The following is a 25879-nucleotide window of genomic DNA, read 5'->3' as shown; positions in this document are numbered from 1 at the left end:
ATGACGATGCATGGTAACGACGACAGTGCTACGACGCCGACATCGGGCCAATTATACGACGACGAGTGCATGACATCAATGGTGTGACGACAATCGGATGACGAAGCTGGAATGACGATTACGTTTGGCGACGAAGGCATGGCGATGACGGTAATGCAACTGATGCATGATGGTGACAGTCTGACGAAGGCGCAATATGACCATGATGACATGAAAATGGCGGAATTGTTCGAGTAAGTGTTCCCCAGATATAATTTTCTGTGCCTGCTGTACCAAAGCCGGAGTGAGCTCGATAAGTGGACGCCATATTCACACGTTGCCTTGTTTATCTTTTACTGGTGAGCGCTTTCACCGTCTAACAAATGTTATCGCTCAGCGCGGAACGCACCCGCATGTATCGAAAGTTTCTCGAAAGTTATCGACGGTTTTGTTGTCGCCGAAGCTTGTGTAATCTGACTGCATGCACGACGCAAATTGTGTAGAACTTTCTTGAAGACATGCGCACATCATCGAACTCTGCAACCTTCGATGAATCGAGTATAAATGGTGACGTGGTAGACCAACAGAACAGATTTTCGACGATCGCCGAATTGGTTCGTCACTATCGCCGTTCTTTGAGTGTAGGCCGTTATTCGTTTTTTTTTTTTTTTTGTTGGAGGCAATCCGCCGTGGTTGCTCAGTGGCTATGGTGTTAGGCTGCTGAGCACGAGGTCGCGGGATCAAATCCCGGCCACGGCAGTCGCATTTCGATGGGGGCGAAGTGCGAAAACAACCGTGTACTTAGATTTATGTGCACGTTAAAGAACCCCAGGTGGTCGTAATTTCCGGAGTCCTCCACTACGGCGTGCCTCATAATCAGAAAGCGGTTTTGGCACGTAAAACCCTGTAATTTCAAATTTGTTTTTGAGGCACAGGTTCACCCAATAAAACCCTAGTTTTGTCATTCCCAGTTTTGCTTTCTTCACCGTCAGTACTACGTGACAATATTCTAGTTGAACACAGCGTGCCATTTATTGCGGCTTTCGGAAATGTTGCTGGAAACTACCCTCGTCCAAGCTGAAGCCGCGTCCCGGCTCGAGAAGGGTTGAAGTGTTGATGGATAGAAGCAACACCTACGATGGAATATCGCGTAACTGGGCAGCGCTAACTTCGGTGAAGATGAGAATGTATTTGTTGTGGAGAGGGTATTTGCTGAGTGCCAAATCGAAGGCGGCAGGAGAAGACTAGGGGAGGCGATGAGGAGACAGCAAGAGGAGACGAAAATTAGAGACAATAAAACGATTATAAGCGGAGGAGAAGCAATAAACATGTTCAATCGTTGAACTGCTGCTAGTCAGTGTCGTCTAGATCATACCTTCAATGTAGGGTGAAGAGAAGCAAGAAGAAATGTAACTGTAGTGATTTTGAAGAACGCCATAAAAATAATAATTAGGTAAGTGACAAGCATGTAGGATATATTCAACCTCTATAGGAGACATCTTTAGCCCATGAAGACGTGTTCGCTTCAGTACTGATACCAGCCGTCATTAATGCGCTGCTTTGTCAAACAGTATTGCAAGCTTATTAAAATATTTTCAGGGATACCATAGCTACTACATTTATTTACGATTTAAGCAAAAAAATATACATATTAATAAATGTGTCAATGCAAGGAGACAATATAGACAAAGCTGTACACAGCATGCTTGGAAGGAATCATCAAATATGGATCTAAAGAATTACGTCTAGAGACAAGCAACTCGTGGTTTTAGTGTATGAGGTGGTCTCTATAGCAATGGTGGAAATGATTACTACTTATGAGTGGGAGCCTGAAAGAAACAAATGACAAATTGCAGGTTTGAGGACCAGGCTGCAACAAACAAAACTAGTGTGCTTTTCTGAAAAAGTAAAAAAAGTATTCCCAGTTCTGCCCGAAAGGCGAAGCACCGATTGCGAGAGCCACTTTATACGTGACTTCTCCAACGCAACAAATTACTTGATGTACGGGGTACCCACGAGAACGGCAGGCAGTTGTGCCCCACTCTGTGTAATTGGGGTCCAGCATATCGGAAAAGGGTTCTACTTAAATTGAGGATGCCGCAACGAAGTATGGAAACAAGAATGATAGGTGTAACGTTAAGGGATAAGAAAAGAGCAGATTGGGTGAGGGAACAAACGCGAGTTAATGACACCGTAGTTGAAATAAAGAAAAAGAAATGGGGCATGGGCAGGACATGTAATGAGGAGGGAAGATAACCGATGGTCATTAAGGTTTACGGACTGGATTCCAAGGGAAGGGAAGCGTAGCAGGGGGCGGCAGACAGTCAGAAGGGCGGGTGAATTTAAGAAGTTTGCAGGTAAAACATGGCCACAATTAGTACATGACCGGGGTAGTTGGAGAAGTATGGGAGAGGCCTTTGCCCTGCAGTGGGCGTAACCAGGATGATGATGATGATGATGATGATGATCATGATAATGATATCGGAATTCGAATGCACGGTGGTGCGTACAGCGACATGCGCATTACGCTTAAATTCTTCAAAAAAGTTTTGGCGCTTACCGCTACACTTTCCTTGCTCAAGTTTCGTTGAAAGATCACATTTCAAAGTCAACGTGGTTCAGGCAACACCTGGCACAGTTAATTGCCTGATCTTGAAACAAAAAGGCAACTTCGCCTTGTAGTGGTGATGTAACTGCTGCCGCGACCGACAAACGCATAAACTTGTATTGCGGCGTGCCAGCAGCTACAGAAAACAGTGTTTCAGGAAGGGCTGCGCGTAGAGTTTCTTTCAAAAACGCCTGCTCATTCCTAATTGGAACGGCACCACACAGTCCCAATTCCAGCCGATGTGGTGTCGAAGAAACGACCAAACATTCTGTATTACTGTCCTACATAAGAAGACGAGAGGAGTGCCGTTAATACAGCTTCGGATCACTTAGACGACCGTCGTTTCATAGAGGATAAGCTCTTGGACGCCTGTCCTCGTGCCTCTGCTATGTGCAAGACCACAAAGCCGCTGGTGTTTTTCTTGAAATGGACCAGCCTGTATGACCGCCTCTGACTGACTTAGTGATGAACGCTTGTGTGCGTAACAGTGCTGACTGTGAACTTCTTTCTTCCTTCTACTCTTTCAATCCCCTTTCTCCCTCATAGAGTGCAGGGTAGCCTACCAGGCTCAGACTTGTTATCCTCCCAGCCTTTCCCTTATAACTTCTCTCTCTCTCTCTCTCTCTCCTACAATTACTAGACAAAACTGTGGCGCTTCCATCTTTCATCCACCATGGGAATGATGGGCAGCATGGATTTGCCTAATATTCCCCTTTGGGGCTTCCGACGATCTTGTGGCTTATTTACGTTTTGTCTAGGCCTAAATTGGCCTAAATTTCAATGCAATTAATATTTTTTGTAATGCATATGATAATAAGGCTCTTCAAGCAGCACAATCACTGCTTATTGCAAAGGTTTCGCTTGTCCATGCGTCCGTGGCGCAACGGTAAAAATATCGAGTTTCTCCTAGAACTCCTTTGTTCAAATCCTGCTACCGAACAGTTTTAATAATGGTAATTTAATTATTTGAAACGGCGTACTTTCTTTAAAATGATCACTTTGCAAAGTCACGCAACCGCTCAAAGCTAGAAAGACGAAGTTTAGGCAAATCCACGTTCCATCCATTCAGCCATCATTCCCATGCTGGCTGAAGTGGCCTGCTTGCGGTTCCAGCAGAAACAAGCGCCACAGTTCTCTTTAGCAGCTGCATCACACACAATGGGTTGCCGCGTGTCCCTGAGGAGCAGCCAACACGCAGCAACCCTCCTTGACCGGCAGCTTGAGCTGCCAGCAGGCGACGACATCGCATTTTGCACTTTTCTGCTAAAAACAAGGCAAAGAAATTTTGCAAGTGCTACACTAAACGACGTAGACTTCAAGATTCCATCTTTCTGCACACTTGAAGAACAGTGCAGCCGTAAGCGCAAGATCCTTTTTTTCGAACACTTTAGACAAAATATGGAGGTCCCTGTATATTGCGCATATTTAGCACGTAAAACTAATTTTAATTGTCTGCTAGAAGAGCGCGCCTTCTCGCTTTTATCATTCGCACATGCAGTGGTGCAGTGCACTCGCAACAAGTCATTAGAAGTCCCAAATAAAGATACTGGCACCAAAGGGGCAAGTATATAGACCAGAAATGCTAGCGCTTGAAGTTTCTTCACAGGCAGACAAGCAGGCATGCTTACGGGTGACTACTGCCAACGTTTGCGTGTCAACTGCACAAACATATGCCAACTGTCGCCGCCAATTCACATAAAGTTATACAGAGGAAAACATATCATTATATTCTAAATATATTTCGAAACCAAGCCCGCGACCGCGGTAGTTTGACTTATACGGGCCTGAAATTCGTTTACGCACTTGCGTAATATGCACAACATGGCTCTCTCCTAATTTCTAAATAGGTATTATTGGTTTTTATATGGATATGCGTAGGTAAGACTTCGCGTATTGTACGTCTTCCTTTTTTTTAATCTTTACATTTCTTTCGACAGTCAGCTGAACTAAAAAGAAAGTCGGGGCCCCTGCTCCCATAGCTCCCAAAATGAGCGCCCCTTCCACGAAGCCTGACATCGACCGCTACTCATCGCCTCACTCTCACTTCGCTCGTGCATTTTCCGTGGAGCAGTAACCGTCGATGCGTCGGTGGGCCAGGGAGAGGAGGAAAGCCTTTGCGGTGCGCGGCTTCGTGAAAAAGGAAGACAGAGAAAATGTTATCAGCCCCTTAAAACGAAAGGGCAGAATGGTGCTCATAGTACATCGAGCGAAGAGGGGATCAAGGAAATAAACGTAAGGGCAAAAGAAAGCCAAGCAAAACTCTTTTCCTCGTTTCCTCTATTATCGCGTTCATTTCGCTTTTTCCCTCAGGACCAAAGAAAACGAACGAGTTGGCGAGTGGGCGACGACTTAAGGCAGGCCAGCACCGGGCGCCAATAACTTGGTTCGATTCGCTCGATTATTGCTGGCTGCCGCCGACACACATAACGGCTCGCCTCGTTGAATTCTGAAACGTTCCGCGCCTCTTCGACATTTCTTTACTTCAGCCTTTTTTGTCGCTCTCCGGGCCTAAATAAACCGCAGCCGTGCTTATCAGAAACTTTCCCAATTGTCCCCCGTGGAGCGAGAAAGCTCGTGGAAATCAATCGAAACCGACGCTTTTGACTTCGCCTCAAAGCCCCACTTATTCTTTAGAGGAGCGCGCGAAAGGCTGCGATGACAGACTTGCCAAAACTGGTCTCGCCACCGAAGCAAATCATTCACTACGCTGCTGCCATTCTACGTGGGTCATAACTGTTTCCGGAGTTCTTAATTTATGGCGTTTTCTGCCCTTTTATTCAGACATTTTTCGCTGTCTATGTATGATAGCGACAGGGGCAACTATTTGTGTGTAGCTTTCTCACCATTCGCGTCTTAACTACTCTTTGTTTACAGAAGTACGACGAAGCTGCAAATCGATAAGGCAGACTGACACAGCAGCGCAGTAATCACCCGTAATATAGGGTAGTAAAAGACAGTTGCGGTGCTTCGCATATTTCGAGATATTAAAAGCGCTCTACAGCATTACGAACGTGGTAAAACACAATACTGTAGAATCACAGAAGGCTGACATGTCTAACTTCAGTTGGGTCAAAATGTAGTTTGAAAGTGATGCCGACCACCACCTAACGGATAACATTTTTAATGCGTGAGCATTCTTTCTGTGCCTGACGCGCTTAGCTGGGGTTGGGGTGTATCTATATATATATATATATATATATATATATATATATATATATATATATATATATATATATATATATATATATATATATATATATATGTCAAGCCGCTTTGCCGCCTACACATGCCACTGTATAGCCTATCGTCGAATGGTTCGAGCACCATCTTTATGGACGGTGCCAAAACATATGATTGTGTGCTTCGTACTGGCATCATGAACGGACTCCAAGCACTGTGTGTCTCTGGAAATGCTCTTCGATTCCTGCTTGAATTTCTTTAAGAGCGGCATGTTTAGGTTAAGCTCGGAAATATAATGAACGAAAAGCAGCGTATTTCTTCGGCGTCCCACAAGGAAGTGTCATATGCCCCTTGCTTTTTAACGTTGCCATGGCCACCCTTCCAGATACAGTGAAGGCAGGTTGGACCACTGTTAAAATGACCATCTACGCAGATTACATTTGGATCTCGGGGTACCAACACAAACGTTTGACCCGGACAGCCCAAGGCACAGGCGCCGACTACGGGGGGGGGGGAGGGGGGGGGGGGGGCTCCGGAGCCCGAGTTTTCTCAAAAGGTTTTCGGTAGGGGAGTCTCTGCCCCGCCGCCCCCCGCATAGCACTGCCGAAGCCTCCCCCTCCCTCCCCCCAACTAATGCATCATTACCAGAGTTTTGTCAGCCACATCACTTGAGGTGTCTTCTCACTTGCCTCCACCTTTTTACTTCAAATTTTATTGTGGCTAATAGTTCATGGCATCATTGTTGGCGCGGACGTGCACAGATATTAATTCATACTTTGCTTTATTCCTCCAAAACATCACAATAGGAGGACAGGGACATTAGAAGCACTAGCAGCGGCTGCCTCATCCGCATTTTCTCACTTTAACACGCATCGTTTTAAATTTCCATTGTAAACACCACGCACATACAGAATATATTTAAATGCACACACAGGGCTAAATTTATTTTTGAAAAAGAAGGAGATAGCCAATTAAAGATTATTTCGAAAGTATGGATAGCCTATGCTTAGAGAATGAATACGTTGCGGTATGTTCACCACGCTTCAAATTGCCTTGCGGGCTATATTGACCCTGAAAAAAACCTGCAGACTTGAGTGCCCCCTTTGGCAGAGTATTTTATAAACAGCGTTTGAAATGCACGTGAATGATATATGTCTCATTATTGCTTCTCATTCCAATTAGCAATGCTAACTACTCATGAAAGAGAGAGAAAAAGCTCTTCTCGTAATTTTAAGCATTTATTAAAAATAGAAACATCGTCCTTGCACGCAGAGGGTGTCGCAGTTAATTGCCATACACTTAGTTAAAAAAAAGAGCAATTGCATTACTCGAAGAAAAACTAGTGCATATTGTTTCCGGTACTGTAGAGTAGCTGCCAGTAATTTTTTTCATTACTGATATTTATTTAGGTAATTGTAAGTAATTTTCTAACTCAAGACGTAATATCCTAATTATCAAAGTGTCAGTGAGGCATCAGTAGGGACACCTAATTGCGAAATTTTGAGCGACGTACTTATTACGTACTGTTTTTTTTTTCTGACGATAAATAAACCCCGCGAAATATCAAAAATACCACGTGACTGCGCTCCTACCGGCATCATAAAGCAGCGCCCTCGAACAAGCTTCCTCTGTGTTAGGGAGAACAAAATAAAGGAAATAAAGTAAAACATCGTGCCTCATCTGCCGCGCCTCGGCCGCAGTAACACGTCGCGTTTGGTGTTATTTGGAAGCAAGCTGTGAAAGCTGTTGTCTTAACGTAAATAAAGCGCACGGGTGTTGTTCTTTTTTTGCCACGAATTTATGACCACAAAGGCGAATCGACAATGTCAGTGCAAAATATTTGACGGTGCGTTTTGTTTCGCCCCAGTCACCATGTCTTTCTCTAATGAACAGAAGGAAAACATGAACCTTGCATTGGAGCTGCAAATGGCAACAAGCGGAAGGCCGCAAATATATATCTGTTATGGAAATGTGGTGGTAGACCACACGCATCAACTATTATCAGAAATCATAAAAACATGAGACAAGCCGGCAGCTTCAAGAAACAGCGATTGAGGATTCCATCTTTGAGCCCTAGCGTATACGGCCGGATGTTCTACCATTTATGGCCTCAAACACTCATGCTAGCGTGCGGGACCAGTTACACAGGTACGAATTTCCAAGTCATCAGTTTGGAGGATTTTAATGACGGCCATTCACCAAATACCACATTAACAAGCACCAATGCTTGAAAGATAGGGACCTGTAGAATCGCCTAGGTTTCTCTAATTGGGTCGTCACAAAAACCGATGCGTAAAAAGACTTTTTCAGCAACATCATGTGCACAGATGAAGCCAATTTTTGGAGAAACGCCCAAGTAAATTTGCACAGCGCACACTATAGAAATGACTCCGATCCACACTTCGTAAAGCGCAATTGGCACCAGTACGAGCGGTCGTTCAATATGTGGTGCGGAATTTACTCTGGTGCTATAATCGCTCCCATCTTCGATCACACACTGTCTCGACAGCGTTACGTGGACAAAATCCTCGGAGGAGTGATGGATGAATTTCTGAGCGAAGTCCCGCTGTCCCGTCTTCCACTTCTGTGGTATCGTAAAGATGGGGCGCCAGCACACAGCAGCAGCCGGGAATTAAACTGGCTGGATGCGACTTTTCATGCGCAATAGATCGGAAGGCACGGGCCTGTAGATTGGCCGGCTAGGTCACCTGACCTCTCTCCACTCGATTTCTTTTTTTGTGGTTATGTGAGAGATCATGCTTACATGATTGAGGCGGACGTCAAATTATCTCAATACGAGGATAACCGGTGCCTGACGTAGAGTTCGAGCGTCTGTCATCAAGAAAGCCACTGAAGATATGATAAAACAGACTCAGTACTGCGTAACTGTAGGAGGAGACCTATTCGAACACGTCCTCTATGCACCAGCTGGTGTTCAACGGCGCTTACGAATGCATAGATAATAAGTACGCACTGAAATCTGATGTTTTTCTTTTTTTTTCTTTTTTTGTGCAGGCGTCCCGATTGCCAATTCAGCTCATTTAGAAGTGGTCATTTACTTTCTTGAAAGCATCGGTTTTGCATTTTCTCAGCACGTGGATCGGTTCCCGGTCTATCTATCGCTTTTATTTTATGCGATGAACCTGTTCTTGCAGCACGCATACAATTTCACGGAAACTAAAACCGTCACTGTAATTTGGAAATGGTTCGAATGAAGTTTCTGGCGCTACATATAGCTGCGCGCCGCCTGTCGATGCGGTGCGAGGAAAACCTGGATTTTGAAACACAATATGCCTATCACATTGCTGTTCGCGTTTCGTGCATGGTTAGAGTGGCGTTTTTGCCGCGTTATCAATGGGGTTTTGTTACCTATGTGATAAGTCGGCCTTGAGAGACGGATAATAAGTGTGACGTAGAGAGGAAGGAATAGTTGCAAAGCTGCGAAACCTGCTGTTGGTGCTCCTTCCATACCATTATCAAGGTGATGCGCTGTCTATTGGGGTTTGCGACAGGCAATGCAGTTGCTTTCAGTTAGCTTATTTGAGAACGCTGCTTTAAGATGTGTGTGGGGGTGCACTCACGGGGTATTTTTCATATTTCGTCAGGTTTGTTTGCCAGTCGGAAAAAATTGAACGCAATTAGTTCGTTAAAAACAGAGCGGTTAGATGTCATTGAGGGGTTCCTGGGGACGCCTACAAATTCCTCATTGACACTTTGATAATTAAGACAGTACAATTCTTATTAGATAAATAATTTCAATTGTCTAAAAAGGTTTCAGGAACGAAAGAATTACTGGCGGCCACTCCATTGTACTGGAAACAATAAGCACTAGGTTTTCTTCGAGTAGCGCAACTGCTCCTTTTTTAAGTCTTTGTGCATGATAGTTGGGAGATCCTGTATAATTCACTCAGTAATCAAAAGGAGCCCAACCTGGATTCACTCGAAATCAGAATCAATAGCAGCCATGCGCAGGAGCGCTTATACACGAACTCGCAGAAAAAAAAAGAGACGGAGAGAGGCTGCAATTTCACCGGAAAGGCCGAGCAGTATTAGTGATAGCGAAGTATCCGACAATTACACGAAGGAAGATTACACCACCGAGAGGGCTAGCTCAGGCTGTGAAATTGAAGTGTCTGCCACTATGAGGTCTTGTAAATTCTCATATAAAGCCGACACTTCAGAAAAAAGTTCTTCGAGCTCACACGCAGTTTCCTCAAGTGCAAGAAAAGTAATATATATATATATATATTAATAAGGTCATTTATTGTGGTTCGTAGCGACCGCCGGTCTTAGGATGCACCGAGCAGTTCCCGAGCTCGAGCCTCTGCTGCGCGCTTGATGCTGCCGATGCTGCTGACTCTGTGCGCACGTTCGTCATCTTCCTTACAATGGCCCCGCGGAAATAAAGGAGCCATCCTTGGCGACTTAGTTTTCTGGAACGACGGTAGAATGGTGATACGGCTTGTGATGCTGAACGTGAACGACTTCGCGGTTACGACGTCTTATGTCGGACGGCGGCGTTAGCCGCTCAACCACGTAATTGACGGGTGATGTTCTCTCGAGAACATGGTAAGGCCCGTCATACTTCGGAAGGAGTTTTGAAGCGAGCCCAGGCGTGCGGTGTGGCACTAACAACAAAACGAGAGCGCCCGGGAGAAAAGTGGGAGTCGAGTTCTGGGCATCGTGAACGGCTTTTTGACGGTTCTGGTCGTCCGAGGTGAATCGGCGGGCCAGCTGGCGACATTCCTCGGCGTGTCTGGCGGCTTCCGAGATCGGCAGGCATTCGGATGGGTCTGGCCGGTAGGGCAGAATGGTATCAATTGTTTGCGAAGGATGACGGCCGTAAAGAAGGTAAAAGGGTGAGAATCCGGTAGTGGCCTGAGTCGTGGTGTTGTAGGCGTAGGTGACAAACGGAAGAACTAGGTCCCAATTACAGTGATCAGGTAAGACATACATGGCGAGCATGTCACCAAGAGTTCGATTAAAGCGTTCCGTGGTACCGTTAGTCTGTGGGTGATAAGCAGTGCATTTACGATTAACAATGGCGCATTCAGCAAGCAGTCGTTCGATGACTTCAGATAAGAAGGCGCGGCCTCTGTCGCTTAAAAGTTCACGTGGACCTCCGTGACAAAGGAGAAAACGACGAAGTATGAAATTGGCGACCTCCTGCGCTGTAGCATTTGGTAGAGCAGCAGTCTCCGCATAACGGGTTAAGTGGTCTACCGCAACGATTATCCACCTGTTGCCGGAAGGAGTCAACTGAAGTGGCCCGTAATGATCTATGCCCACGCGATCAAAGGGTCGGGATGAGCATTGTAAAAGCTGGAGTTCACCGGCGGAGTTGTGCGGTGGCGCTTTGCGGCGTTGGCACTCATGACAAAAGCGGACGAACTTTCGAACGAAATTGTACATTCCGCGCCAGTAATAGCGGTGTCGAAGTCTTTCGTAGGTCTAGAAGACTCCGGCGTGGCCACACTGAGGATCGACATGAAACGAGGAGCAGAGCTCTGATCGCAATATTCTCGGAATGACGAGTAACCAGGTGCGTCCCTCTGGGGCATAGTTGCGTCGATATAGTAGCTGGCCGCGGATCGCAAAATGAGGAACTTGGCGCCGAAGCGTACGTGACGCCGGAAGTTTCGACGCATCCGAGAGAAGGTCTAGCAGAGATGCAGTCCAGGGATCATTACGCTGTGCAGCAGCGATAGTGTCAACGTCCAGAGAGGATAATGTACACTCGCAGGTGGAGTCGTCACTGGCCTTCGGGGGAAGCGGCGATCGGGATAGCGCGTCAGCATCGGAGTGCTTTCGCCCGGAACGGTAAACCACGCGGACGTCATATTGTTGGATTCGCAATGCCCAGCGGGCAAGGCGGCCCGATGGATCTTTGAGCGTCGACAGCCAACATTGTGCGTGGTGGTCGGTCACGACGTCCAACGACCAGCCGTATAAATATGGGCGAAATTTGCCAAGCGCCCACACAATGGCCAAACACTCCTTTTCTGTAACGCTATAATTCGTCTCCGCCTTGGTTACCGAGCGACTCGCGTATGCGACGACGTATTCTGTGTGGCCAGGTTGACGCTGTGCCAACACAGCGCCAAGGCCTACAGCGCTTGCATCGGTATGGATTTCGATTGGCGCTTGAGGGTCAAAATGGCGAAGAATGGGTGGCGTCGTGAGAAGACGGCGCGAGGTTTTGAAGGCGTCGTTGCACGCTGAAGACCATGATGAGAGATCTCTAGCGCCGCCAAGGAGCTGCGTGAGAGGCGATATAATTGACGCAAAATTTCGAACGAATCGCCGGAAGTAAGAGCAGCGGCCGATAAAACTGCGTAGCTCTTGCATAGTGGTAGGTTTTGGGAACGCAGTAACAGCACGAAGTTTCTCGGGATCCGGGCGCATGCCCTCCTTTAAAACGACATGGCCTAAAATTGTGAGCTGACGAACAGCGAATCGACACTTCAGGTTAAGTTGCAACCAGGCGTTGGTCAAGCAAGTGAGTACGTGCTGGAGGCGGAGAACGTGCGTTGCGAAATCAGGGGCGAACACCACAATGTCGTCAAGATAGCAAATACAGATTTTCCATTTGAGGCCACGCAGAACATTATCCATCATTCTTTCGAACGTAGCAGGTACGTTGCAGAGTCCGAAAGGCATGACGGTGAATTCATACAAGCCGTCTGGTGTAACAAAGGCAGTTTTTGGGTGATCGGCCTCTGCCATCGGAACCTGCCAATAGCCTGATCGCAAATCCAGCGAAAAAAAGAAATCGCCTCCCTGCAAACAGCCCAGAGCATCATCGATGCGTGGTAAGGGGTAGACGTCCTTCAGCGTGATCTTGTTCAACCGTCGAAAATCTACACAGAAGCGAATGGAACCGTCTTTTTTTGTGACGAGAACCACGGGATCGGCCCATGGGCTTTGGGAAGGTTTAATGACGCCTCGACGGAGCATGTCATCGACCTGGTCTGCAATGACGCGACGTTCCGTAGTGGACACGCGATATTGTCTTTGTCGCAGCGGGGAGTGAGAGCCAGTGTCGATGTAATGCTCGACCGTCGATGCACGGCCAAGAGATGTTTGCGCAACGTCGAAAGAATGGCGGAAGTGCTGAAGGACTGCGAAAAGTTGAGGTCGCTGCGAGTGCGTCAGATCTTCGGCGATGAATGGGCTTAACACACCAGTCCATGTTTAGTCGGGTACGGAGAGTGCACTCAGTTCATGGACGGCAGTAGAAGGCACTTCGTCGAGGACGGAGACAATTCGTGTTGAATCGACCGACTCGACGTAACCAAGGCATTCGCGGCGGAGCAGTGATAGCGGCGACGAAAGATGATTGGAAATGGGCGTCGTGCTGACACCGGCGGCAAGGTCAAGAGCTGCAAAGGGCAAAGGAAGCGCTTTTCTGGTAACAAAGTGATGAGAGCGCATGAAGAAGACCGTCCCATCGGATATGGTACTACAGAAGACTGGTACGAATGCTGAAGAGCACGGCGGAATACAGGTGTCTTCTTTCACGAGAATTTTAGGGGCAGGATGAGCATCGACGGAGACCAGGTCACCAAGGTGGAACAGTTCAATCTCAGCCCGAGCGCAACTGATGATGGCATTGTGGCGTGAGAGAAAATCCCATCCTAGAATAACGGCGTGGGAGCACGATGAAAGAACTATGAATTCAATCGTGTACAAAACGTCCTGTATGGTCACAAGGGCAGTACAAGCAGCGGTAGGGCAAATGTATTGAGCACTCGCCGTTCGTAGCGACAACCCAGACAGGAGACGACGTCACTTTACGAAGCGAACGGCAAAACCTGGCATCCATAACTGAAATAGCGGCACCGGTATCGACGAGGGCGACTGTGGCGACATTTTCGATAAACACATCAATGACATTGGCAGGTAAAGGAGGAGGACTTCGGCATGTCGACACTTGCGCAGTTCTTGCCTCAGGAACTGCGTCGTCTAGTTTCCTTCTTCGTTAGAGACGGGTCGTCGACGCATAGGGGAAAGCGATCGGCGACGTGGAGAGGGTGATCGGAGGCGTTCGAAGCGAGGACGGCGATCAGTCTGGGAGCGAGTTGGTGATGGGTCGAAGGGTCCGTAAGGCGCATTTGAATCAGGCGGCACATAGGGCGCTCGGCGATCGTCATTGAACGCCTGCAATCGGCGGCGGCAGAACCTTGCGACATGACCGGGACATCTACATGCGAAGTATATAGGGCAATTGTCCGGCGTACGCCACGGGTTAGCGATGGCAGTGGTGTTCCAGGGGTTGGGAGGGGGAGGGCGGTGCACAGGCTGCTGGAAGCGACGCACGGGCACAGTGCGAGGGGCCATTGCAGCAACTGTAACATAAGTGACTGGTGTAGTCACGACATCCTGCTGGTGAACAGCCGGCAGCGCTTCTGCGACCTCTTCATGGATCACGTTACGGAGATGAGACGGTAAGGTGCTGGCAGACTCCTGAGTGACGGACACCAGAGATAGCTGTCGTGCGACTTCTTCGCGGACGAAATCCTTGATTTGGGTTATCGGGGAGGCTTGTTCTGGGCCGGTGGTCAGGCTGCAGAGTGACGCCGCATTTGGTGTCCGATGTCGCCTTGTCAGAGCTCGCTGCTTACGTAATTCATCATAGCTCTGGCACAAGCTCATGAGTCGCCAACAGTGCGCGGGTCCTTGGCCAGAAGCATCTGGAACGCGTCATCATCGATTCCATTCATGACGTGCTTGATCTTTTCCGCTTCCGTCATGGCAGCGTTCACGCGCCTGCACAAATCTAGCACGTCTTCTATATAGCTGGTGAATGTCTCACCCGTGTCCTGTGCGCGTGTAGGCAAACGCTGCTCGGCTCGTAGTTTCCTGACGGCGGGTCGTTTAAATACTTTCGTAATTGACGTCTTGAACGCCGACCACGTTCGCATATCCTTCTCATGATTTCTGAACCAGAGACTGGCCACGCCCGCGAGGTAGAATGATACGTAAGCCAGTTTGTCCGAGTCATTCCATTTGTTGTGAACGCTCACCCGTTCGTAGGACGACAGCCACTCTTCTACGTCGTTGTCGTCGGTTCCGCTGAAGATAGGAGGCTCCCGCTGGCGAATGGTGCCAGCGCAAGGGGCGGGTGGCGATGGAAGAGTCTGCTGGTCGGCGTCCAGCATGGCGGAGGGTAGCGTCCGAGAACGGAGTTCCAGGATGGTAGAATGGAACCTTACCCCGCACGGTCCACCGCTTATAAAGGAGATTTATTGTGGTTCGTAGCGACCGCCGGTCCTAGGATGCACCGAGCAGTTCCCGAGCTCGAGCCTCTGCTGGTCTCTTGATGCTGCCGATGCTGCTGACTCTGTGCGCACGTTCGTCATCTTCCTTACAATAAATAAATAAATATATATATATATATATATATATATATATATATATATATATATATATATATATATATATATCTGGCTACAGGCGTGTGGTGATTGATTCTTCGAACGAGGCGCGTTGACGCCATGCCTCTGGAAAAGAGGAGGCAGAAGGAACTGGGCTCGCGCTGTGAATCTAACCGGTCAGCGCTGCAACCGCTGTTGTAAATGTGACCTGTAAATAATTGCTCGTCTTGCTGACTAGGCCTTCGCGTAACATTGTGGTCGAGGGTGCCGTTCACCGTCCTGGCCACGGAGTTCTGCAGCTGCCACACCATCCCGCTTTCCGCAATGGCTCCCGGTTGTAGAGGTCGCCACAGTTCAGCCCCATTTGTTAGGCTGCCACCAGAGTGTGGTGCCCCCTGTGTGTGTGTGTGTGTGTGTGTGTGTCTATATATGTTCGGGCGCAATAAAGAAGGGGCATTCCCTTTGCGTCCAAGCAAGCGGCTGTACGTTTCGGTCCGTCCCTGCGTGCTCGTGCCCCGCGCGGCACCAACCACGCGACATGGTGTCAGAAGTGGCCGGATAACGCACCAAGATGTCACTCGAGACCGGCGAGCCGCCGAAACAGTACGGCGTCAACTTCCAGCCGCCGGCACCGTTCGACTTCGCGAACCCGCCAACGTGGGCGACATGGTTCAGCCGCTACGAAGACTACGCAGCGGTTTCAGGCCTGACGCACGCGTCGCAAGACATGCAGGTACGCTCGCTACTGTACTGCATGGGCCCGGAGGTCTGCCCGCTTCTCGAGACTTTCTCGCTCGACGCCCAGTCGCTCGCTCCATACGAAGTCGTTGCCACCCGCTTCACTGAGCACTTCGTGCACCCCGCAAACGAGCTTTACGAATCGTCACGGTTCCACAGACGCGTTCAGCTGCCCGACGAAAGCGTCGACACGTACTACGCAGAACTGCGCAGGATGGTTAAGCGCTGTAACTATCCGTCTGCTGCTGTCGAGGAAAGGCTCGTACGCGACCGGTTCGTCGTCGGCCTCCGCGACTCGCGTCTGTCGGACCAGCTGTGCCGGAACGCGAAGTTGACGCTACAGGACGCCGGGACGCAAGCCCGTCAATCCGAAGACGCCGACAGACGCCGACGCACAGAGCACTCCCACGAGCTCAACCTCGACGCCGCAAACGCTAACAAGTTCCCCTCTCGTCATCGCTCCGGCGCTAAGCCTCGTTCGCCGCAGCCGCAAGCAGAACGCTCATGCGAGCCGTCCAGATGTGAATTCTGCGGCCGCGCGCCTCATCGACGTTCAGACTGCCCGGCCCGTCGCTCCACCTGCACCTTCTGCAGAAAGAAAGGCCACCTTGCCGAAGTATGCCGCTCGCGGAGAGAGAGAGAGAGAGAGAGAGAGAGAGTAAACGTTTATTGTAATAGAGGTTGTTTGGTTACGGTGGGTGGAGCCCCTCCTCCAGGGCCCCACTGGTTACAGCGGCTCGCCGGGCCTGGTCAAGGGTCGCCAGTTGGCTTCCCAATTCCACTTCCGCGAGTCGCGCCTCCCACGACCAGTTATGTAGAGTGTTGTCTAGCAGCGGCGAGGTGGCAGCCGCCGGACGTAACGCGCACTGGAATGTTATGTGTTCCAATGTCGGTGTTCCTTCGCACCACGGGCATGTGTTGCTGTATTTGTTTGGGTACATTTTGTGTAGCCTGTATAATTGTGGGAAAGTGTTTGTTTGCAGGCGGCGCCCGTCCCGTGCTTGCCTCCTGTCTAGGTCTGGGTGAGGAAGGGCTTTGGTTCGCCTACTTAGTCGTTGTAATTCGAGGATTTCTCTTGGCGCACCGGGTGTCGAGGTGTTCTCTCGGGCGGTGTGGCCCGCGGCTCGGCCTGTCATGCCTCGAGCCAAGCGGTCCGTCCGTTCATTCCCCGCTATCCCTGTGTGCGCCGGGCACCAGGTCACGCAATGATCCAGGGTGAGTTCCGTTCCTAGGATGCGGAAGACGCAGCCCGGTAAAGCCCCCCCAAGGAAGAGACGGCAGGCGTCCTGCGAGTCTATCAGCACGTAGGCCGATTGGCCCTTAGCTTCCGCGGCGCGTATGGCCACGGCTATGGCCACAGCTTCGGCCGTTGCAACCGATTTCGTGTGTATGGATGCTGCTACGGTTGTTCGTCCTTGGCTAGTCACGACTGCTGCAAATGTATTGAGGGTGGCTGTATTCTTGTGATACGAACTCGCGTCTGTAAAGTAAGTATCCGGATCGCTTCGCCGCCTTAGTAAGGTGGCTGCCCGCGCGCGTCTCCGTGCCGCATGATGAACTGGGTGCATGTGACGGGGGATTGGCGCCACGTGGATTCGCTCTCGGATTTCAGATGGCAGTAGTATTGTTTCGTCGCCGCAATATTGTGGTGTCAGTGGATAGTGAAGTCTTCGTAAAACCTAGCGTCCCTGAGGTGTCGTGTTTAGCCGTTCACGCAGCGCCATTAGGGTGGCCGCTGCATATTCCTCGAAAGTGTTCATCATTCCTAATTCGTTCAGTCGGATCGTACTTGCGCTTTCAGGCAGGCCGAGTGCTGCTTTACAGGCGATTCTCATGAGCTTATCCGCATGTTCGATGTCGTTACGCCGCGTGGATTGGAAAGGCAGAGCGTACGTTAGACGCCTAATGACGAAGGCGGTCATGCCTTCTCGGCTGCGTGCAACTCTGCTAATAAGCCCAGTTACGCTCCGAACAGTGCGTCTGAGATTGGAGAGCGCTATGCTAACGCTGCCCGTTTCTTGAATGCACATTCCCAGTACGCGCAGGTGGGATGCCCTCTTGATGTGCTCTCCCTCCAAGGTGAGTTGCAGATCCGGAGCCCTGGTCGCTAGGGTATGTCTAGGTCTAATATGAATATACTCCGATTTCTCTGGAGCGCACCTCATGCCTGCTCGCCTCATATAGCTTTCAATGGTGTTGATGGCCTGTTGAAGCGTGTCCTGTGGGTTTCCGTAGGACCCTTTGCAGGCCCAGAGTGTAATGTCGTCTGCATATATGGCGCAGCCAAGGTCCCGGTTCTTCTGTAAGTCCAGGGCCATTCTACGTAAGCCGATGTTAAAAAGAAGTGGTGACAATATGGATCCTTGAGGAGTGCCCTTATCTGGTAGGCGATACAGGGCAGAACATGCTGAACCCAGCCCTATTTTCGCGGAGCGGCTGCTCAGGAAGTCTTGAACGTAATGAAATACTCTTTCACCACACCCGACATATCGTAGTTCGTCTATTATTGTAGTGTGTGAGATGTTATCAAATGCCTTATGGACGTCGAGTGCTAGCAGGATTCTGTCCATACTGCCCGGAGGAGGATCGAGCACCTCAACTCTTAATAGAAGAAGGACGTCCTGTGCACAGATTCTCCTGCGGAAACCAAACATGGATTCAGGGAAGAGTGAGTTTCCTTCGATGTGGGCTTCGAGTCGGGTTAGAATTACTCGTTCAAAGAGCTTGCCCAGGCAAGATGTGAGCGATATGGGCCTGTGATGGTTCAGCTCGCGCGGCTTGCCCGGTTTTGGTATAAGCACGATGTCTGCCTACTTCCATTCTCGCGGTAGTCTTGCGTCCGGTCGCCAGACCTGTTCATTGAAGAAGTCGACTAAGTGCTGTAGGGCTACATCACTAAGGTTGCGCAGCATTGCGTTGGTGATTTGGTCGGGTCCAGGAGCCGTGTTCTTCTTGAAGGTTTGTGCCGCTGCGTAGAGCTCCGAGAAGGTGATGGGGGCGTCCAAGCTCGAGTTATCCTGTCCTTGGTATTCTCTCATAACGTGTGAAGATGTCTGGGCAGCGCCGGTGTAGATGCGTTTTAGGCGCTCGAGTAGTTCTTGTTCTGAGCCCTTGTATTCTCCTAAGAGCCGTCGCATGACGTCAGACGTCTCGGTGCGCGTGCTAGTTGGGTCTAACATGCACCAAAGAATGGCCCAGGTCTTCTTGGTGCTGAGGGTGCCTCTGAGAGAGTCGCAGAAGCTGCGCCAATTTCGATTATTCAGCTCCTTTGCATAGGTGTTAGCTTCGTTTGCCAGCAGGGCTATTCGGCGCCTATGTTTGCGATTACGCCACTGCCGCTTCCAGCGTTTGGTGAGGCTTCTGTGGGCCTCCCAGAGGTGGGCGAGATGGCTGTCTGCTGCTGGTGCTTCCGTTGTGGTCTTAATCTCTCTGGTGGTGGCAGCATGGGCCTCCTTGAGGAAAGTTGTCCAACCTGCGGCCGTGGCTGGAAATGAGGAAGCAGCCTGCTGTTGTTCTCTATACCTTTTCCAATCAGTGAGCCTGGCCACCCCTAGGGGCTATCGAACTTTAGCTGTGTTAATATTGACACACAATAGATAGTGATCACTGCCTAGCGTTTCGTCTAGGTTACAGCAGGTGACCCCCGTCTCATTGTTGACAAACGTAAGGTCCGGCGTGGTGTCCCGGGCAACGCTGTTTCTTATCCTTGTAGGTGTGCCTGGCTGCGTAATCAGTACAAGTTCGTGGGACTGAGTTTCTCGTAGTAGATTGAAGCCCTTGGCGGTGTCGCGTTGATAACCCCATGCGGAGTGCCAAGCGTTAAAGTCTCCGAGAAAGATTAGTCGGTCTTTCGTTGAGAGCAAGGTAGATACGTGACTTAAAATTAATAAAAAATCGGCCCTCTTATCCCTAGGGGGGCTTTATACGTTGGTTATCAGGCACTTGGGACGACCCTTCTTAACTGGCCAAATGGTGAGTATTTGGTGGTGGATTTCTACGCCAGTTGCTATGGCGACCGTGATTGTCAGGTCCATGCGGGCCAATGCTGCGACTTCAGGGTAGTTCGAATCGCTGTAAAAACGGTAGCCCCCAATAGGCATCCACATTTTCCCCACTTCCTGAAGACAAATAATGTCAGGTGGGACGAGCGCCGCCTTGATATATTGTGTAAGTGCAGCATGTTTGTTATGTAGTGATCGGCAGTTCCACTGCCAAATTACGAGATTCTCTTGGTGGGTAGGTGTGTAGTTAGCCAGAGTATGGGCTCTCGAAATGTTCTGTGTCTGTGGTTACGGTGACCTTTGGATCTCGGTTCTCCGGGCTAAAGCTGCTACGACGTTTTCGCGTTTTTTTTACTCCTTTGAGCGAGTCGTCGACGTACCGCTTAAGATTGTGAAGCTCTGCAAAAAGTAATTGCATTTGTGCGCACATATTGTCTAGTTTCCCTTCCAGATGAGTGATGGGTGTAGACATCTGTGCTATAGGCTGCGTTTGTGATAGTGGTTTGGTCTGTGTTGGGTTCGTCTGTGTGTTGGACAGTTGTGCGGGTGCGTTTGTTTTATGGGTTCCTCCGTGCGTCATCATGCTTGCCATTTGTCGCTTAAGTGTTTCGAGCTCATTTTTCATGCTGTCCAAGCTTGCCTTAAGTTGTCTGCTTTCGGCAACTATTTTCTTGTATTCCTCGTTTTGTATGATAGGTGTGGTTGTGGAGGACGCGACCACTGCCCAGCTTACCTGTGGATTTGTCAGAACGGAGGCCGCCTTCGGCGCTTCTGTGGATGATCGTTGCGTCTGTCTTGCTTCTCCTCCCTGGATGCGCTCTCGTGCTCGAGAGCGGGATCTGCTCTGGTGAGGTGACGCTGATCTGAACCGAGCGTTCAGTCGGTGTGGAGATGGCGATCTCGTCCTTCCCTGTCGGTCGCGTTGGTCGCTCCTATGGCCGTTTGTGTAGTCCGATTCCTCATCCTCTGAGGCGAACCAGCGAGGTTTTTTCTGCCCTTCATTGCGCTTGTCAGTGCTCTTTCTGACTTGAGGTTTTTTCGGTAGCTTGAGGCGTCGTTGGCAGCTGCGGTCCCCGGTGACGTGGGTCCCCTCACACGAGGCACACTTTGGCTCACACGGGTGTCCGTCCACTGGGTTTCTGAGTCCACAAATTCGGCACACTCGCAGGTCGGGCTGTGGACAGACGTCTGTCCGATGCCCTTTTCCATGGCATGTTTTGTACACCTGAACAGTAGCACGGTAAGGATGACACAGAAGTTCGCCTCCGTTGTAGTACACCACCCGAGGTAGTGACGGGCCGCAGAAAGTAAGGGCGGCACTCTTTGTTTCTCCGATCATTCTTGCTTGGATAAGTTCGACGCCTTGAGTCCGTATACGTATGTTTGCTATGATGGTCTCCGGTGGCGTTCGGGGTGGAAGTCCGTGTATAACTCCTCGGATAGCTTCCTCTCCGGTGGCAGCGTATACGTTAACGTCATGCGAACGTCCGTTGATAGTGAGGGAGTGGACTCGGCGTGCCTCCTCTGCGACCTCCTGACTCGATGTCAACAGTATGGCGATATTGGGGCCGGGCTTTATGCGGAGCAAAAATTGCTCACCTCTTATTTGGTAGTCGCAGGCCGTGACGATCGCGTCGGCGAGGGCCGGCGTGCTGATAGTATTCAAAGGCAGTCCCTGGTGTGGTCGGATAACTATCTTGAAGTCATCCTTAGGAAGAGGAGGAAGTTTGGGTTTGCCTCTTCGTCGTTTCCTTAGTTTCGCCGGGTTAGTGCAGCCCGTTGAGTCCGTTTCTCGCTTGCGCTCTCGAGCCTGTTGCTTCTTTTACCGTAGTGTCAGGACTGTCTGCCAGTCGTCGTCCGTCCGCTGGCGTCCCCCGGCGTTGTGGCCAACGGAGCCTGTTATTCCGTCTTCTGTTCTGTCTAAATTTGTTAGATCCATGTTCTCTGCTGGTGTGGTTTCACCTTGCATTGTCGTCGTCGTCTGAAGTTCGCTAAGCGTTCCCGTAGCCATGCCCAGGCAGAACGGTTGCTGTCGTTCGCGGTCCTCACGCGTCGGAGCAGCACCGGCTGCTGCGCCGAGTTGGCGTCGGGGTTATCGACGCTGCCCCGTAGTCCGGGTTTGTAGGATCGCTGGGCTTCACGAGCTTCACCAAGGGCCACGTGGTAGCACACCCGTGTTCCTTGTATCCTCACGAGTCGATTGGTATCTCGGTACCGTGGGTGGAAGCACTAATCTACCAAAAAACACATCGAAACGCAGAGCGCGATGCAAGCAGTACTGCGCTGCTCGGCGCCCCCTTGCGGCTCTGCCGCTCGCGGAAGTTCAAGCAGTACAAGCTAAGCTCCGTTCACCTGAACGCGGTCGCGACGCCCGCCTCGGCAAAGTTCGTCGACGTCACTGTTGACGACTACACAGCGCAGTTCAAGGTCGACTCCGGAGCCGAAGTATCTGCTGTTCCCAGCGACTTTCCTACCTTGCCTTGCCGATAGATTACAGTGCTAGGCCATGTAGTCGATACTTCCGGAGTACAACCCGACCCGGAGAAGGTTCGAACAGTAACGGCCTTTCCTGTACCTCAGTCTGTCAAAGACGTCCGGAGTTTTGTGAGGCTCTGTTCTTATTTCCGATGGTTTGTGAAAGATTTCGCAGCAATCGCTCGACCACTCACTGAACTTCTGAAGAAAGACATGCCTTTTACGTGGGGTACCCTTCAGGCTGCCGAATTTTCAAGCCTTATCACGATTCTCACCAATCCACCGGCCTTGGCCCACATTGACCCCTCTGCACCTACAGAGGTCCGAACCGATGCCAGTGGTTATGGGATAAGCGCCGTCTTATCGCAACGCCAACACGGACACGACACGACCGCGTTATGGCCTACGCTAGCCGACTCTTGACAACTACAGAGCCTAACTATTCGATTACCGAGCGTGAATGTCTTGCTCTCGTCTGGGCTGTTTCAAAGTACCGCCCATACTTATATGGCAAGTCCTTCTCAGTAAACACAGACCATCATGAGCTCTGTTGGCTTTCGTCGCTCAAGGATCCCACTGGCCGGCTCGGTCGTTGGGCCCTCCGACTACAAGAATATCCATACACAGTGACATACAAGTCAGGATGTCGACAACACGACGCAGATTGCCTCACTCGCTGTGGCCAGGAATTACGTCACGCGCTACGCTGTCACCGGAGCGCTTCCTATAAGCTGCGCCACAGATGTCACCGATTTTCTTCTACGCGACGTGATTTTATTACATGGAGCTCCACGACAACTTCCCCCAGACTGTGGCCGGACATTCCTATCAAAAGTTATCGCGGACATCCTGCAGTCCGGTGGCACGAGGCACAAGGTATCCACGTCATACCATCCGCAAACAAATGGCCTCACGGAGCGTCTCAATCGCACTCTCACAGACGTGCTCGTGAGATATGTCTCTTCAGACCACACTGACTGGGACCTCGCTCTACCGTTTGTCACATTTGCCTATAATTCCTCGCGCCACGACACCGCCGGTTAATTCCCATTTTTCCTTCTCTTCGGCCGAGAACCAGCATTGCCCCTCGACACAACCCTCCCTGTTCACGCCGCACCGACCAAGGAATATGCACTTGCCGCCATCGTCCGATGTGCCCACGCAAGGGAAATTGCCCGTGACCGCCTTCTGAAATCCCAATAGAGTCAAAGGTGTTTGTATGACCGGCGCCACCGAGAATGCAATTCCCGCCTGGTTCTTTGGCGCTTCTATGGTCTCCGTCCGGTCCGGCCGGCAGTCACAAAAAATGCTGTCTCGTTACACAGGCCCATACCGAGTGCTTCGTGCCGTGACTCCCGTTACCTACGAGATCGCCCCTGACGCCCCATCTGCTTCGCAGTCCAGTGATATTGTGCACGTTACACGACTGAGGCAGTATGACCCTCCCAGTGATGACATTAAGACACTCCGGGACGTCGCTTCTGCAGTCAGGGGATTATGCTACACGCGTGTGGTGTTTGATTGTTTGAACGAGGCGCATGGGCGCCACCATTCGAGAAAAGAGGAGGAAAAAAGAACTGGGCTGGCGTTGTGAATCTAAACGGTCAGCCCTGCAACCGCTGTTGTAAATATAACCTCAGCGTCTAAGAGCAACAACTCGCTCCCATTTCCATGTGGCGCTGAACACCTTTCGATTTTTAGGACTGGAGTTGCCTCAACTCACCATGGTCTTTTTCGGACGTTTCGTGCAGCCTCGTGTGCCCCACCTGCCGGCAAAACGCACTATTTCAACAACTGTTTCTTGTGCTAGAGCACTTGAGCACAGCGTCTCAAAGCCATGTACAAGTGTACACAGACGGGTCGGTGTGTACACAGACAGACAGTCGCGCAGCGCCATTCCGCATACCCTCCTTTGATGTGTCATGGTCTGGCCGTCTGCATCACGTAGTTTTGTCTACAATAGCAGAAAGTGCCGCCATTACCGCGGCCTTGCGAAAACTACGCACTTATTCCGCACGAGATGTGGTGGTGCTGACGAACTCAAAATCATCGTTACAACAATTACACTGTGGCCTACCTCGAGACAAGCTTACAAGGCAACCTCTGGCACTGATGAAAGTTCTAATGAGCAAAGAATTTAACGTAAAATTTCAATGGATCCCATGCCAGGTAGGAATTGAAGGAAATGAAAAAGATGAAGCTCTTGCACGCCTGGCACTGACACGTGACCCAAAAGTAAGAGCGACAAATATTTTTCAATACCCTGAGAATGCAATTCGCATTCACTTTAGAGCGATCCACTATGCTCCAAACCCAGCCTGTATGACCCATGGATTTACTCAGGAAGAAGCAACGCTGTTGTATCGCATCCAAACCGACTCTACGTACACCCCGGCTTGCCTATTAAAAACTGGACGGTGCGCTTCCCTGGTCTGTGCCTTCTGTGATGATATCGCCCACATTGGACATTTCATTTGGTTATGGCCTCAGTTCGTCACAGAAAGGAAAGCGATGGTCGACTGCCTGCAAAAGAATGCTCGTCCGCCCACGACCTTTGAAGACGTCGTTTTGCCCGGAGGGCCTACTGCAATGAGGAAAAGCACGGAACAACTGCTGATTTCCTTCATGCGACAAACGGGACTATTTGACACCTGTTGACACACACAGTGACTCCCATAGGAGGCTAAGGCGGAACAATTGTCGGCTATGAATGCCAGGCTAACTCCGCCTGCCGCAACACCACTCCCACAACCACCATCACCACCGGGCTGTTGTTCTGAGAGAACAGAGTTCGAAACCGACCATAAAATCAACTTGGGTCACTGCGTATCTTGCAGTGTGTAAATATGTGCCGCACTTCAATCAGCCTCTTTCCCGCCGACATAGGCCACTGTAGAGGCTGTACTGGTTAGGTACCGCTGTGTTCAATGAAACTCTTTGACGTCGACTTCGAGCACTCGCTATGTGTACCACTGGGTGCTGGTCTTCAATGAACTTTTGATGCGCAGTTGGGTCACTAGGTACGTGCCATTAGGTGTGTGCCGTTCTTCAATTAATGTATTTAGCGCTAAGTTGTATAAATGCGTATGTCCCGCTGCGATTGTGTCACTCTACAGTTACAAAATCAAAAAATCACCGCCCAATCCCTACGTACAGATGATTAACCAGTGAAGCTCGAACGTGCGGCCCCGGTTTTTATCGCCGGGCTAATCTCGACGGGTTATTTAAAGATGGCTTGGTAGGCGGCCGGATCCTGGTTACGCAGTTGCTGCTTGCGCTCGGCTGCACGAGCCAGTTCTTATGCCAGAGCTGCAGCATCGGCATGGCGTAGACGAGCTCGTTCCGGGTTATGCTCGCGGCATTGCTGATCGAAAGCTGCCTGCTCGTCAGGCGTACTCATGACGCATGGCCTACCCATTTCAGAGCCGGAGAGAAACTACTGCGCGCGCCTCGGCTGCGACGGAGAGCTACGACGTCACTACTGGCGCAGCCAGTCGCGCGGCTATTTTTCGCTTCTTTCT

The 25879-nt window shown here is 50.3% G+C and overlaps 2 protein-coding genes across 3 annotated transcripts in view; one reads left to right on the top strand and one right to left on the bottom strand.

Moving 5' to 3' along the window:
- Positions 1-25879, bottom strand: part of LOC126529843 (cell adhesion molecule Dscam1-like) — a 1068543-nt gene that overhangs the window by 100303 nt on the left and 942361 nt on the right. The window lies entirely within an intron of this gene.
- LOC140218383 (uncharacterized) lies at positions 15716-17993 on the top strand. The gene is made up of 2 exons (XM_072288107.1): positions 15716-16498; positions 17919-17993. The coding sequence occupies exons 1-2, from the start codon at positions 15716-15718 to the stop codon at positions 17991-17993; spliced, it is 858 nt and encodes a 285-aa protein (XP_072144208.1).

This window comes from Dermacentor andersoni, chromosome 5, assembly GCF_023375885.2.
Source record: "Dermacentor andersoni chromosome 5, qqDerAnde1_hic_scaffold, whole genome shotgun sequence".
Lineage (NCBI taxonomy): Eukaryota > Metazoa > Arthropoda > Arachnida > Ixodida > Ixodidae > Dermacentor > Dermacentor andersoni.
This window is presented reverse-complemented; position numbering and strand designations above follow the sequence as displayed.